The sequence below is a fragment of the Centroberyx affinis genome, unplaced genomic scaffold (assembly GCF_046629955.1).
Source record: "Centroberyx affinis isolate AG114_WGS23_722 - 3 ecotype Tasmania unplaced genomic scaffold, CSIRO-AGI_Caff_v1 ptg001499l_1, whole genome shotgun sequence".
Taxonomy (NCBI): Eukaryota; Metazoa; Chordata; class Actinopteri; order Beryciformes; family Berycidae; genus Centroberyx; species Centroberyx affinis.
The window spans coordinates 245,047-261,492 of record NW_027279963.1 but is presented as its reverse complement, the minus strand read 5'-3'; the positions used below and the strand labels follow the sequence as shown (position 1 = coordinate 261,492).

At 43.2% G+C, this 16,446-nt stretch overlaps 1 protein-coding gene across 1 annotated transcript in view; it reads left to right on the top strand.

The window, feature by feature from the left end:
- Window positions 1-16,446, top strand: part of LOC139650512 (pyruvate carboxylase, mitochondrial-like) — a 269,814-nt gene that overhangs the window by 235,032 nt on the left and 18,336 nt on the right. Inside the window, exons 19-21 of the mRNA XM_071527203.1 lie at window positions 1,022-1,179; window positions 2,126-2,212; window positions 12,636-12,815. Coding sequence (XP_071383304.1) covers window positions 1,022-1,179; window positions 2,126-2,212; window positions 12,636-12,815 — 425 coding nt within the window. The remainder of the gene's footprint in view (window positions 1-1,021; window positions 1,180-2,125; window positions 2,213-12,635; window positions 12,816-16,446) is intronic.

Here is a 16,446-nt window from a genome sequence, read left to right as displayed (position 1 = left end):
ATTGTGAAGATTTCAATACAACGCTGTCCCTGACTCCTTGGCCAAAGTGCCCAGTGTGCACTCTGAAGTCTCTGAGATGGTGATGAGAAAATGAACAAACAGGGATTCTGGGTGTATTACTCTGAATTTATTAGCCTGAATTACCCATTGTCGGTTGCAGTCTTGCCCTGCCCATAATGTCTGCGCTGAGCCTTTGTACTCTACGCCTCTTTAGCCCCAGGAGGAAGGCCCATGCTTCATAAGGCTCATAACTTGCACTGTGTATTTTATCCTACTTAGTATATGTCATGGTACATTGGTTCAGTGCAATGCTGGACACTCACCATCCCCCTCAACAGCTGCAGTCATGCTGTATGCCATGCTGCCTGAATGCACATAGTGACTGAATGCTGAATTTATGTTTGTACAGTTACTAGTTTGTATGCTACTGTAGTTATGTCTCTGCACCAATATCACCAATGCAAATTCCTGTACTTCAGTTTTTCTTCTGATTTGCAAATTAGGAGTGCAAACTAACAGACATAAGCAAGAAATCTGGAAAGTTCAAACCTTAAAACAAAGGCCACTGTAATGTTTAGAGGAACGATGCCTTTGCCTTAATGATAATCAACAATTACTAGATGTTCTGTGGCAGCCATTTTAAGAGCTCCAGCCACATGGCTATTCAAGAATCTTGATTTTATAAAATAATATGCCAATTTTTCATACATTTTTATTGAGTGGCCTCCAAAAGTTTAATGCATTTTGTCTGCCATTTTGTCTTGCTGCACCTATTGACCATATAGCAATATCCATTTACTTCACAATCACTTATTAGTTAGAAACTGGTAAAAGTCTGTGTTGGAGTTGCGGTAGAAGCTCAGGAATTTGTCTGTGGAAATCTCCAGATAGCCATAATAGTCTGTTTCAATTTGTTTTAGATTGATGTTTTCAAGTCTCATTGTCAAAAGACTGTAAATTTGAGCATCGTGTGTATTGAAGTTATTCTGATTCGATGTGGTTTTGCTCTGCTGTTTTCCAGGCATTGCTCTGGAGAAGGTCTTTGACTACAGTGAATACTGGGAAGTGGCCAGAGGCCTCTACGCTCCTTTCGACTGTACCGCCACCATGAAGTCTGGCAACGCTGACGTCTATGAGAACGAGATACCTGGAGGACAGTACACCAACCTGCACTTCCAGGTACACTGAGCCATTCTGCTCTTTTGATAGTTTTTTCTGTGATAGGTCTGTAGGCTAAATGAGTTTGTCAGTGCTGGTGGTGGGTCTGTGCATCTGTGAGGATTTATACAGTATTAGCCCCAATGAATCAGTAGATCTCATTGATATTGGACAAGCCAGCATGTATATATTTATTGTTGCTGTATGCCACTCCAATAATGCATACCCCCTAAGCACCTAAAAAGCACTAGTGCCATTTTTTACTCTGATTTGACAGCTTACAACGCAGTGTAATTTGTTAAAAACATATGATCATCAGTGGAAAACATCAACTTATTTTCTCCCAGTTCCAGGACAGTTTCTGCAGGACATTATCGTCCTTTTCATTAATACTTGTGTCAGTTTTTTATGGTATCTGCCCAAAGCTAGATGCAAGTAATGTGTAAGTAAAATGTAATATAGGAAATGCAATAATCAGAGGCACTGTTATGGAAACTCTGAACAAAAATGTTGCCTGAACGACTTATTTTAGCATTTGCTAACGCTGCATGGCACATTAAGTGCAAACTGGAGTCTCCGGCGCCTACACAGTGCACAGTCATACTCTGAAACGTGTCACTGACAATTTGAAAGTGACTGAATCCACAGTGCTGCACAACCACTGGAAAATATATGTGGGTGCACTTCCTGGAGCCAGTTGTGACCTGTTAATATCTATGAGTGTTAAACAAACACAGTACAGCAAATAACACAGTTTACAGTTGAATCCATCAGTCTGTCCAGCCCATCTAGCTTTTGCACTGCACCATAAATATAAATGCTGTAGGTGTCTGATAGAAATTATAGCCTTATACCCCAATGGGATTGATTTCCTTGTATTTCCTCCAACAGGGAATAATAAAAACACATCATGTTTATTCGTTTATTCATTTGCACCATAATTTGTTCTGTCTGTGGTTCATTGCAGGCGCACAGTATGGGACTGGGAAATAAGTTCAAGGAGGTGAAGAAGGCCTACGCTGAGGCCAACAAACTTCTGGGTGACCTCATCAAGGTGAGACAAAGATAAAAGTTTGTTGAAGGAGTGCACTGCCGCTGCACAGTTTGTCCATATGCAAGAGAGATGTTCGAAGAATTCAAATTTTACTCCTTCCGACCAGCGGAAGGTGCAAGGAGCGGTCTGACAGCCGGTCGTTTCAGAAACACAAATTCTGTCAAAATATGTCTATTCACTTCTGCTTCTACTTTCCATCATTCACGCAAGAACAGACAGCAGTACCCAAACAGATGTTGGTGACGTCAGAAGGCACAGTACTAAACTAAACTGTTAGATGGAGAACTTATTGAGTCTTAATGAGACAAAACCCACATGAAACACCTACACACAACTCACTGGTTTGGGTTTGCTTGAATTGGTTGCATTTTTGCAGTTCTTCCTAGTATAGTGATTGAAGAAGGGTAGGAGACAACCCTGCAGCTAAATCAAGAGCACATTTTGGAATTGGCTCCATTAGTGGTGCAACCATAGCTACAGGATGCGTGGGTTTGATATTCACCAGTGGAGGAAGCAGTAGACCTTCATTGCATAAACCCAATCTCCCCACAGGGATCATTAAAGGTTTATCTAATCTAATGAGTGACAATCGATGCTTGTTGACTCGTATCTTATAGTGAGATGCAATGAGTTTTAGGGGGTAATTGTGAAGTTGAAGAAGCCAGATAACTATTGTTCATCTAGCTTAGTGTGACCATCTACCACTTAGGAAAGAGACTTTGGGAAATGAAGCTACAGTCTTTGATAGTATGAATGACACTTGGCATAAAATAATCAGTGTATGGGTTGGCACAATTTAGAGCAAAGATGTGTTTTGTGAAGTTGTTTGAACTTTTTTCATACCTCCAGTAATTCAGTTTTTACTAACTACATTTTGTCACAAAACAAAAATGGCCAAATCTCCGCTTATTGTCTGGAGTTGTGTGTGTCACCTGGCGAGATTAGCTTTTTACACATTCAATCAGGAAGCATTGGAATGTATTGGAGCCTCAGTGATTTTAGTGGCTCAACATTTTTCGGGGGGGTAGGCTCTGGCGCAGTCCACGGGAAATCAGTTCGGTTTCATTTGGCTACGTCAAATTTTCCCCTCTCTCCCCTCCCTTCCCACTCTTATGATTGCATAGACTTTCTCAGAGTGCGTTCTTGTGTCCTCCATGACGCGTTTGACGTAATGTCTAATGGCCAAAGTAAGATTCCAAATGAAAAGACGATGAGAACAGAGGGTGAACAGAGATCACAGAAGTTTACTTGCCAACTGAGGATGCATCAGATGGTGACTTGGCTGACGAGAATGAACGGGAAGCTCCAACATTCATTGGGAGAGCAACACGTCACATTCCAAACAGCGCAACAGTCTGTAATACAGAGCCCACTGAAACAGATGGGAGATTGAACAGCTGTGCGTCCTAATTGATCACCTGTGCGACGTCGAGCACACAGCCCATCTCAAACTGTGAGGACGCTTCTCTGTGCTCGATACGTTTTCTCAACTTTGGAAGAGCATTCTCCACAAGGACACGGCCATCGCTTTGGCATTCTTGGATTTGATATTCACCCACAGGCGTCTCTGGCAGTGATTGGTTCTGCCTTGCTGCCCTTGTTCCCTTGCTTGGCTGAGGCAAACGATCCCAGATTAATTCCGATAGATCCACCGCTCTGCACTTTCTGGATTCAGCTCAAGCCTCGTTTTCTCATTGACTCTCCACGACTCTTTCTCTCCCCACCTCCCGCTTTTCTTTTTCTTCTCTCATGCCTCTCCCACTTCATCCTCTAAATTTAATCATCACACCTTACTGCTCATGTACATTTTTTTTTTTTATTTCTGATTAGTCCTTTCTTTATCTACCCATTTGATCCTTTACTTAACCAGACTGCTTGTATCATTTATGTTGCCAGGGTAGTTTTACCCTTAACCTGATTAATTTTACCGGTTCCTTAATCAGGCTAGTTTTACTTGTACCTAACCTGCATATTTGTAACTCCAGGCTATATTTAATGTGTATTTCACCAGGCTGTGTTCTGCACTGTTACCTAGTCCAGTTTCCACTTGGTGTTGGCCTACTCTGTGTTAATTTTAGGCACCGAGCAGTTCCAGTGGACCGGTGTGGGGGTGACTTGCTGAAGGGCACATTAAAAGCCATATTGGCAATTCTGTAGTCAACAGTTTAATTCTCCCCTAAATTCACTCCTCCCTGGCATTTTGTTTTTCCATTATCTTTCATTAATTCTTTCGCTTTCCTCCCTTCATTATTTAACCATCACAGCTCGGTAATAGATTCATCCCTCTCTCACCGCATTCACACTCCCGCTTTAATTATTTTGTTTTCTCTCTCGCAGTGTTTCTTTATCACTCAACCCTCTCACTTTTCTTTCCCACCTTCCCTCTCTTCCTCATTCAGGTGTTGTTTTTTTTCACGCCACCTTCGTTCCTCAGCCATTTTTCTTACTTTGCTCGCTCTCTTCTTAGCCACGCTCGTGTGGATTCCCCATTACTCTGCCTCCTCCTTTTCTCTCTCTCTCTCTCTCTATTGCTCTCTCTTACACTCTTTCTTTCTCTCAATTTTCCTTCTCAGCTCCCCTCTCCCTCATTCCCTTTCCCCATCTCTGTTTTCCTCATCAATTCCTCCCCTCCCACCTTCCCCTCCCCTCTCCCCATGCTCTCTATCAACTCAATTAAGGCTCGGCGGGCATCGCTGCACAAGCCAATGTGGACTTGATGTGCCTGTGGGTCCTGCTTGGCTCTCTGTTGTATCCTGTTAGCTTGACAATGGCTCCGTCTCTCACACTGTTGGCTTGTCGATAAGGGGGAGAAGGAGCGCACTTCAGCTGTAGATATAAAGTAGACACACACACACCCCACAAACTGCAGTGGAGAGGAGGAGAGAAACGGAGGCATGTGCATACAATGAGCACACACACACTCACACACACACACACACACACATGTGCACACACACAGTCTTTCTAGCTCAGAGCTTTGGAGGAATGTGCTTGTGATTTCCAAAAAAACTATACACTGAATGTCCGAAATATCTGGGACACTGCATCACCCCCCCTTACAATAACAGGACAAACAACTCTGATTAAGTCAATTATTTATTATTAACACAAAGAACAACTAAAAAAGTTAAACATTTCGCAAAGACAGATTGAAGTATTTGCATAAAATGTTAGTTGATTTACATATCTTCTCGCTTGCTTCAGCTTACCAAATTGTCTTTCATTGCTCTTTTACATTTGCACTTGCTCTCTCATCTTCTGTTTCTTAGTAATGGCTTTCTCTGTGCCATGTCCTTGAATTAACAAATTAAGACATTTGTACTGAATGCCCCTTAATTGACAGAACTGATTGGCTAAAAATGCTTAAAGTAGTTAAGTGCTATAAAATGTCTATGAAACACACACCCTCTCACCCTTTCTTTCTCTTTTTATCTCTCTCTCTCTCACTCACTCACTCACTCACTCACTCACTCACTCACAAGTGAGATCAGCTTAACTACATTTTGTAAAGCCTGTTATTCCATCATAGTGGAAAAGGGGCTGTGGTCTACTCTCTAGAAATCATCAAATGTTTGTCACTTACAATATGCATCATCATAAAACTTAACTCCAATGGAAAATATGTCAGTACTACAGCCATTATGGTTTTGCAGTAGGCTAACTGTGGCAGACGTGGCTCTACAGTTTGTAAATTGACAAAGACAGGAACAAAACAGCATTCTTTGTCATGATTTGTCAACTAAGATGCTCATAATCCTGACTGTAGGGTTTTGTAGCCTGATATCAATTACAGATCTGGACTGTGTGCAACTGTGAGTAATCATTACCTAGCTTGCCATTACAAATTTACTAAATTTACCTGGATCCAGGGACTCGATTTTCCCCCAAGAAGGACTTGAGGTCAACAAGACCGATGGTTATATAATGCGCTCATTCTCACCCATTTTCCTCAACTTTAATGCTGCTGTGATGTGTCTGCCGAGAAGTCTGGAGGGCAGAAAACCGTGCACCTCATCTATCGGCATACGCTGTGCGTGTGATCAGAGCGAACAAATTGCAATGGATGTGCACTGTTCTCACCTACTCTCTCTGTGTCAGCCACACATAATAAGACACACCGCTCAAGCAGGGTGCTTCTTATAGAGAGGGCGATCAGCCAGGTGCTCAAGCACTGGTCGGGGGTCTATGTGTGCATGCGCCTGTTTAATCTATACCAATCACAAAGCAGGAGATTTAGAGAAAGAGAAGCAGACGAGGTAGAGAAGGATTTGAGACAATTCAGTTATGGATTGTGCAAAAGGGGCTGCAACTCAATATCAGGAAGACGTCCTTAACATTTTATACATTCAGTGTTTATCGATTTTTCTTAAAAAAAAAAATCGTTATGTGAAGTTCATCATTCAGTATCTCTAAAATATAGAGGACCCGTAAATGCAAATGTGTCATCAAATGGTGAAACGGACTGAAGTTACCTATAATATGTTAATACAATATATTAATTCTTATCAATTATTTAATAAAAGTAGGTGTCAATTTATTCAAATGGTGGATATCTCATTTTGGAATGAGACATTTTGGAAAACTACACTTTGTATATAAACACACACACACATACAGTATACTGCAGGTATATACACACAGCTGAACACTTGCACTTTCAGACCGAGAAGTATTGTCTGGTTTATATAAAGTACACAGACCAAACTCACAGGGGATGCCAATGCATGTAGAAATAAGCGTGTCTCATACACACACAGAGACATGTGCAATATTATGCACAGAAGCACACACACCCCACCCCACACACACAGGCTTCTGCATACACACTGCATATCCAATGACTGTACACACAGACAGGGCTTCCACTGGTGAACTTCTGGAATATCATGGAATTCAAGATAGGAAACAGTCAGGGAGTTTAATACATTTTCTGGGGAAATCAGGGAATATCTTCTAATGTTTTATCGTACAGGAATATACCAGAATGTACAGTATTTCTCAACATGTTTCACACATTCAATGCATTAACTGGTGGTTTTCATCCCAACTGTAGTGGAAACCCTTTAGAAAGACAGCATTAACAAACCAGGAAGGAATCACATGTTTAGGTCATTGGTAATGCAAAGTCATGGAAAAGTCATTGAATTTTACATCGGGGAAAGCTGCATAGCGCTGTAACTGACCAGTGTACGATTCTTAGCTGTCCTGTCCCTGGTGTCTCTTCTCTCTTAATTTATTTCCTCGTTTTCTCTTTCCCTCCCCCTCCCTTTGTCCCTCAGCAACATCTGTCGCAATGTTAGCTTGGCAAAATAAGGAGGAAGAGTTGTTTATATTTGTGTGAAAGAGAGAGATTGGGAGAGTATGTATGTCTGTGTATCTTCTCTTTCTCCTCCTACCTCACCTCCTCTGTCACTTTCTCTTTACAATTACAGGCACGTATTCACCCACCTACACACACACACACACACACACACGTACACACACACACTAAAACACAGACACAGACACACACGTTCTGTCTGTCTTCAGGGGGGAGCTCCTCCTTGTATTGCCTATGGGGCTGCAGATGTCTTTTGTTCTGTCTGCTTGCCTCTTTCTTTTTTTCTCTCTCCTCCCCTCTGTCCATCAAGCCATCAAGTCTCTCTCTCTCTCTCTCTGTATGTCACTCTGCTCATCAGTCTCCTGGCCTCTCCCTGCATCCCTCTCCACTTTCATTTCATCCCATCTCCTCCGTCATCCCTCCCCTCCCACCTTCCCTTGTTTCAATTAGACCTCCTTCATGTATCCTTAATCTTTCTATCGTTTCTCCCCTCCTCCCTCCCTCCCTAACTCCCTCGTTATCACTCCTCCTCCTCTGTCTCCTCCTCCTCTTCTCCTGACAGGTACCATTCTTCACTCTGCTCCTGGCTTGGCTGGCTGGCTTACAGTGTTTGTGTGTGTTTGTGTGTGTCTTTGCATGCTCTCTCTCTGTCTGTCTCTTTCTCTCTCACACACTCTCTCTCACACACACACACACACATACACACAGTTATGGGTGATACAACATGTTGCCCATTAGGGAAGTTCAGGAAGTTCGGATAGAGATGGACTTCAAAACAAACACAGACACAGAAATGCAATCACCCACACTCACTTTAACACACACACACACATGCACAGATGAGCACTGCCACACTTTCACACACACATACACCATAGCAGGTTTTCACTGCAGGGAGCGGGCAGGCATGAAAGACCGCTTGCAGAGAGCTATATGTTACGCCTGATGGGGGTTGGGGGGGGGGGGGGGAATGCAAGAAGAGGAAAAGTGACAGAGAGAGAGAGAGAGGCACAAAAATGGTAATAATAGAAAGAGCCAGTGAAAGTTGAGAGGCGAGAGGAAGGTGAAAGTATGATAGTATGAGCCCCTGTTAGAAACCATATTGGGCTACTGTGGAGTTTAAGTGGTGGCGAGAGACACATGGAAGGAGATTAGTGGCCAAATGTCATCGCACGTTAAAGGATGGAGAACGGCATTAGCTGGGTCTCCGTCTAATTATGATGTTTTGAATTAGAAAAGCTGAATGGAAGCAGCACATTTTGATAATGTGCTCAATATCGTAAACTATTTCTTTGCTCGCTTGAATTGGAAAAGTGCTTTTTTTTTTTATGAAGAATGTATGCAATAAACAGTGATGAAGATTGAATCCAAAATGCCGCAGGCTTAGTTCAATCTCAGTTAAAAAGTGGCATTAGATATTCTGCGAGACTCCACACTGTCACTCCTGTGTAGCCATTAGCTGACATGAAAAAAACCTTAGCAACATTCCCAATACTTTTGTTTGTTGTTTTTTTTGTTTTTTTTTCCCAGGAAGCCTATTTATTAGCTACTTATTAGCTTCTCCAGCTGCTGGAAGCATGCCTAATTTGCATGTTATATTGTGTCATTTCAAAATATGCTTAAAATTTGCTTGACAGTTGGAAACATAGCTATTATTATACCTAATTTGTGCTGCTGTGATTCTTATAATTCAATCACACACTCTGCTTTGGTGATGTATGGACTCATGATCCTAAAGCACCCAATGAAATATAAGTCAACTCAAAGAGGGACAGGGCAAGAGTGAAGAAACGGAGGCTTACTGAAGAATAAGGTTTCGACTAATGGTGGGAGATAAGAGAGATAGAAAGCAGTGCAGAGGAAGACAGATGGAGACTAAAAGCTATGCAGTGTACATTAGAAAATAAAACGTCCCATTCGAAATGTGCTTTCATCCCCAACAGAGTGTGTTTTGTAGATTGAAGAGGGAGAGAGAGAGAGGGGGGGGGGGGGATGGCGAGATAGAGATTGAGAGGCATCGAGCAATGAAGACTTCGAAATTGAGGTTGGATTCACTCAGGAACAGAAGGAATCAACTATTTTTTTTAACCCCGTGTGACCAAGATGACATTTTCCCCACTCCCCGGCTAAAAACAGAGAAATCCACACACACACACATCAAATATGACTCACATACAGCTGGAAATCTGCTTTCTCTTTTCCCATGTGTGTGTCACCCAGAGAGCGAGGTGGACGAGGGTGATTCATCGATGAGGATTGATAATAAGAGTAACAGTCTTAATGTTACTGTGAATCAAGAGAGAAGAAACATTTGGCAGAGGAAGAGAGAGAAGGGGAACGAGAGGGAGGTGATTCATGAATAAAGGTCGATAGTGAAGAGTGGCTGAGGTTAGGAGAAGGAGGGATGGAGGGTGGAGGGTGATTCGTAAAGACGGATCATAAGGGAAAGGGCAACAATCCCTAACTTTCCAGTGAAAATTTTTTTAAATTGTACTCGGGAGAGAGGCAGAGTGAGGGGAACAATGGAGAAAGGGAAGCAGGGGTGAAGGTAGACAGAAATTGCAGAGCAGTGTGTTTTTTTGTGTGTTTTGAATAGGTTTTGACGTAACTCAGCGGTAAGCCTTTGTTCCACACCTATTACCAAGTTAATAGCCTCTCCGGGGATATCAACAGCCCATTCAAATCTCTTAAGCCTTTCTGTAAACAGTCGTTCTGTAAAAGTGATGTATCATTATCTCCACTATTCACAATCCCAATCAAACTGCGGTGTAGGTGTGCAGCAGGGGAGTGGTGCAGGGAGGGGCATGTGCACTTGTTTCAGCCTGGGGAAGCAGCGATTTGCTTGCGAGTGCTTTTGAAAATTTGTCAAGTGGCTGAAGGCTTAAATGGGCAGTGTGGGCCGTGTTAACAGACCGCGCTGGTTGTTTATCGCAGGACGGTAGCTTGTCGCTGTGAAATTAATTGCGATGACACATTTCTCATGCGAGCAAAATAATTGGCGCTTATGCTGATCTGCTTCATGCTTCTCTTAAGTTCCAATTTGCCTGTTCTTGGACTTAGTTTCCCATGAAATGTCTTCCTGTAGATTGCAAAGTTACAGATGAAAATCAGAAAGGAGGGGAAATAATGAAGTGTGCTGATGCACTGCAGCTCAGACAAGGTGCAGCATGTTACACTGGTGGCTGCTATGACAATTCACTTGACAATGATATATTTAGAGCGGATCCTACAGCGCACGGTTCAGCTTTAAGTGGAGCAGTCTATACATTAACACTGCTGTATGCACTGATAGCACTTTCTATCTATAGCAGGTTCGAATGGGGATGTTGGTGGACCAGTTATCCCTGGAGACTAAACGCACTTCCACACACACACACACACACACACACACACACACACACACACACACACACACACACACACACACACACACACACACACACACACACACACACACACACACAATCTCTCAGAGAAGTTGCACTGGGCATGTTGAAAGACTAAAGTGATCCCAAGAGCCCAGCTACCCTCCATATTACCCAAGTCCCAGGAATATCTATGTACACGTGTACATGCGTGTGCTTTATGTCTCATTATTATTATTTGGCAGCACATCCCCTGGAAATAGGTGTCAAGTTCTCTTTCATTTTTCAGAGAGTGTCAAGTTGATCTATATTTGCTCACCCACTCTCTCTCTCTCTCTCCTCTCTGCCAGCTGATGTGAGCAAAGTGCACTAATTGCCTTTAAAGTGTCTGTCTATAAAGATGGTATCCTGAAGAATAGAGGCTTTGTTCTCTCCGGCGCTTCCACTGTCAATGCTTAAGGGCAAAGCTCCTCGAACTCTGGGTTGGGCCCAAAAACAGGTCACTGGCCTACTCCCAGTGGGTCCCATGACATGACGAGAATAGCTTTCAATTTTTAAGAGCCTGGGTGAGAGGCTAAATGTTTGGAGCCGTATTTTTCTCCTCTCTCTATTCGGCCTTTGATCTTTTCTCTCATCTTTAATGATAAACCTGAGAGATTGAGTCCAGGCGCACACATGGGTGGCTGCCTGTGTGTGTGTGTGTGTGTGTGTGTGTGTGTGTGTGTGTGTGTGTACGACAGAAAGTTACCTGAACATACTTTCTTAAATAGTGAGTCATATTAATTGATCTCGCTCTCTCTCTCTCTAATGGCCAAAGGACCAAATGGAAGTGAACAGAACGCCTTAAATGATGTATATCCATGTCTCCATTCATTACAGTAGAAGAATAATGTGTGCAATAGATATTTGCATCAGAGTGTCCCGGTCGCAGTCAAAAAAAAAGAGACTCCACTTATCACCATTATGCTAATAGGGATCGCGATTACCATAATGATATGCTATTATAAATAATGAAAGAATGAATATATGTGATTTTAATGAATGTTTTCCTCGCTTTTTCTTCCTCTCTCCTATTCATTTTCTGATTCGCTCTTGTCTTAGAGCCGACCTGCGCAGCTCAGTAGTTGCCACATCAAATGATTGAGGAGATTGTATGGACGTAAACATCTTTTCATTCCTCATTCTGCTCTCCCCCCCCCCCCAAATCCCCTTTCTCTGGGTCACTCGGTACTTAATCTTCATAGACGGTATCTTCATTAAAATAAAGCTCCTGCCACCACTTTTTTTTTTTTTTTGTTGCTTTTGGTTGCTTTGAGAAATCGTCGCGCAATCCTACCTGTGCCCAGCTGACACAGAAACAACACAGCAGGACGTTTTTTTTAATAAAGAAAAGCAAATGCTATATCATATTGTTGAAAATGTCATCCCGTCTCGTCTGTATTTACATTCTCTCCGTGACTTTCTGTCGAAGAGCTGATGTTTGTCGCATGGGAAGGCCAGAGGTCGCATACCGGAATGGAATAGCAGGACCTCTCCTCGCCCCAAGCACCGACATATCATCTGCATTAAATAGAAATACCTCAGAGGGCTGAAATGAAGCAGGGAGCAGACAAGCGAGCGTTCACTCGTCCTCCTCTTCCTCTTTCCTCTGAGCGTTTTTTTTAAACTAAAGAAGGGATTAAACAATGACGCTAAAGCATGATGAAAGATTGATACTCACCGGTTCTCTCCCCCGCAGGTCACTCCGTCCTCTAAGATCGTGGGCGACTTGGCCCAGTTCATGGTGCAGAACAACCTGACCCGGGCCGAGGTGGAGGAGCGGGCCGACGAGCTTTCCTTCCCCCTGTCTGTGGTCGAGTTCCTGCAGGGATTCATCGGGATACCGCACGGAGGGTTCCCCGAGCCACTTCGGTCTAAGGTACCGTAGTTTATAACACACACACACACACACACACACACACACGCACACGCACACGCACACGCACACACACAAATACAAACAAAAAGAAGAATTGTCCTCATCTGTCTAGCGGCAAGTTCTTACAGGGTTTTATGATTTCCACTGAGGATTCCCACTTTAAGTTCAAGTTTAACACTGTTTTGCAAGTATTATAAATAAATACTCTGTTTGAAATCTGTATCATGCAGAGTCTAGAGGTTAGGACAAACCACTTAGGACTAATGTAAGATACACCTGCGTCTTCACAGAGGGAAATAGACAAGGGTCTGAACCAACACCCACACACACAAGCAGAACACAAACACAAAAACAAACTCTTAACAAAGTTTAACATTTTTATCTTCCTAACAGCATGTACTGTTAAGCCTGTCGCCTGGTTGGCACGAGGGGTTGTGGACCCTGCCACCAGAAAACAACAAGCCTTGGCAAAAGCAGGACAGGGGGTTAACAAAAAGCAGATGAGAAAGATAGTTTGGAAGGAAAGGAGAAGGAAGATGAGGCAGCAAGAAGCAGCTCGCCGAGACCAGGGGGTCACATGTCAAAAAGATTTGAAAGATGGCATGTCAGCAACAGGCTCGCTGAAAGAAACCATATTTAGCTGTGCTTCCACCTGCTTGCTAACTGAAATGTAATGCTTGATTTAACTAAAGACAGTGTCCACCTATAAGAAAACAGGACACGCCTGTAACTGTTTTAATCATCAGGAATATGTTAAAATATGATGAGAGGGGTGGTAAGATAAACACCCCGCAGAAGCTTGCTATACAGAGACAGATACACTTCCTCTTTTGTGAGACAGCTAAACCTTCTGGAAGGGACTGATAATTTTGTTGTGTATGTTGCTTTAATAAAAACTCAGAAAGACAAAGCCAGGACTTCAAGAAAGGTAAGCCTGCTGACACTATTTAGGGGGTAATATTTAGCTCTCGCCAGGGTGACCTGATTAAACTTGGTTGGCTAAAACAAAGACTAGATACAGAGTTAGGTCGTAAATTTAGCAAAGATAAACTACTAAACGTCTCTCTTGGGGAACTCAGGGAATATCCCTTTCCAGCTTCTAGGCCTATGGGAGCCAAGGTTGGGTTAGTGACCTGAAGGGAAGGGACTCCCGCCCATACCAAACCAAGGGCTGTAAGGGACGAGTGAGACTAATACAGGGTCATTTGTGAGGCCTAGGCAAAGCAAGCCTCCACCAGCGAGTTAGTCTTTCAGGACACCTTAAAGGAATAGTTCACCCAAAAATGAAAATTCTGTCATCATCTACTCACCCTCATGCCAGTTGAAACACAGGTGAAGTTTGTCCATATAACACACAGGGAGGTTGCCAGCACATAGCATAGCAGCCTTCTCCAAAACAACTGAAGTCAGTGGGGACCAGTTCTTCAGAGTTCCAAAAAGACCTACAGTATATTTACACCATCATTTAGTGCAAATCTTAACTACATCTGACTGATTTGCAACAAATAATGGTGTATAGGTCTTTCTATTCACAGTGTGATTGTTTGGCTGTTTTTGTTTTGGAGCTCTAAAGAACTGGTCCCCATTGACTTCAGTTGTTTTGGAGAAGGCTGCTACCAAGTTGTGCTGGCAACCTCCCTGTGTGTTATATGGACTAACAAATTTCACCTGTGTTTCATTTGGCATGAGGGTGAGCAGATGATGACAGAATTTTCATTTTTGGGTGAACTATTCCTTTAAGGGGAAGCAAGAAACTACAGTACACACAAACTCACAAATCCAGGGAAGCACATGCAACACACACACTCACCACAAGCGCACACACACCCCACTATCACATCCAGGAGAGCACATGTAAAGGCACACGTGTATGCACAAGTGTACGCACACACCACAAATACACACACACACTTATGCTTGGTTACATTTCACCGTTGCAAGTTCCCAGGAGGAGATTGAAAACAGTGAAGAAAAGCGTGACGTGGCTCTCTCCTCATCTCCGCTCGCTCGCTTTCTCTCTTTACTTCTTGTCGACTTCTTTGTCTCTGCCTCTCGCGCCTGGAAAATGCGAGAGAAAGACGCAGATCAGCCAAGTGTGTGTGCGGCTCACGCCCGCATGATGCTGGCGTTGCTTCCACGCACCGCCTGCGCCAACCCTCCCGGGAAAGTCGCATGAACGCACACGTGCACACACACAGGAAACGCACGCATGACACCTGAAACCTGCTGAGTTATTGGCACAAATATGCAAAAACCACACCTTTTCAAAAAGTCTGAGTTTTGAAAAAGTGAGAGAAACTAGTGGATTGTTTATTTTTTCCCTCATTGACGTCCGTGGATCTGGACATTCCATTATGCATTATGAGCGGGCCGGCCGGCTGGTCCCAGACACATGAAATATTTGTTACAAGACCCTGTCTGCTGTCCATTAGAGCAACAGAACAGCACAAGATTATCATGATGTCGGGCTGCATGCGTGAGAATGAGACCATTTGTGTGTAACTTTCCTACATGTGTCAACATCCTTTACGGAGTCTGAGAGTGGGGATCAGGTTATTAATCATTATGTCTCTTTCTTCTCTTCCTCTCTTAATGAGCAGCTGTAGTATTGGATTTGGCTGAGGGACATTTTTTCCTCTTGTCAATCTGTATTTCAGATTTCTTCGTCAATCCGTTAATTGGTCCTTTTATGAATCTGCATGTCCATCTATACCTATTTGTCTGCCTCTCTGTTTAATTCCTGTTTCTCCCTCTACCTGTCTGTGTATCCGGCTCTTGTCTTCCCTCATCTTCCCGTCACCCTTCCCTTCGTCTAGTTGTCCTGTTTCTCTGTCTCTATACAGAAGCCTACAGTTAAGCGAATATAAGATCAAATGTTGTCAGTCGAGGCGTTACGTTTCCCAGGCAATCCCGCCCTCCAGAATCCCAATTTTTGTTTCTGACATACGCCTTGCACACCCTCTGTCTCTATTTCTCTGTCTGCGCCTCTCTTTCTTTCTCTCCCATTTCTCCAAAACAAGTGGCACGGGAGACATAAAGTGGGCGGCTCGTTGCTATTTACCCAACAAGATGGCGAGCAGCTTTGTTGTTGATCCTCATCCTCACGTTTTCCGATTAACTTCTTTAATCTCTAGTCAGCGAGGGGAATAAATTGTCATGACAAAGGCTGCCATCTTCTCTCATTACACATTAATGCAATCCTCCAAATTTTCTGATTTGAGCTCTTGCCTCAGCTCATCTTTGTGTAGCAGAGATTGGAATAGTTGCATTCACGCCTATGTGTGTTGAGTTTCTAGTGTGCCGTGATTCTTTTTATATGATGCTAAGTCAGCTTGTACCATTCATTAAGCATATACCATGCACCAAAGCTTTAGCCTGTGTTGAAGTGTTGTAAATAAATCTTCAACACACAGAAGCAGAACTGCTGCCAATTTCTCATCGCACTGTGATAGGGTGATCAAAGAGCTTGTTAGCCCCAAAAAAGTCAGAGCATTCCTTTAAATCTCCCCCTGCAGACATCCACACTGTGACAACAGTGATGGTGGGTACAGGAGGGACAAGCCATGCTTGATATTTAGTACAGAAACACCAAGAGGCTTTATCACATATGGCCTGAGGTAGGACTAATGCT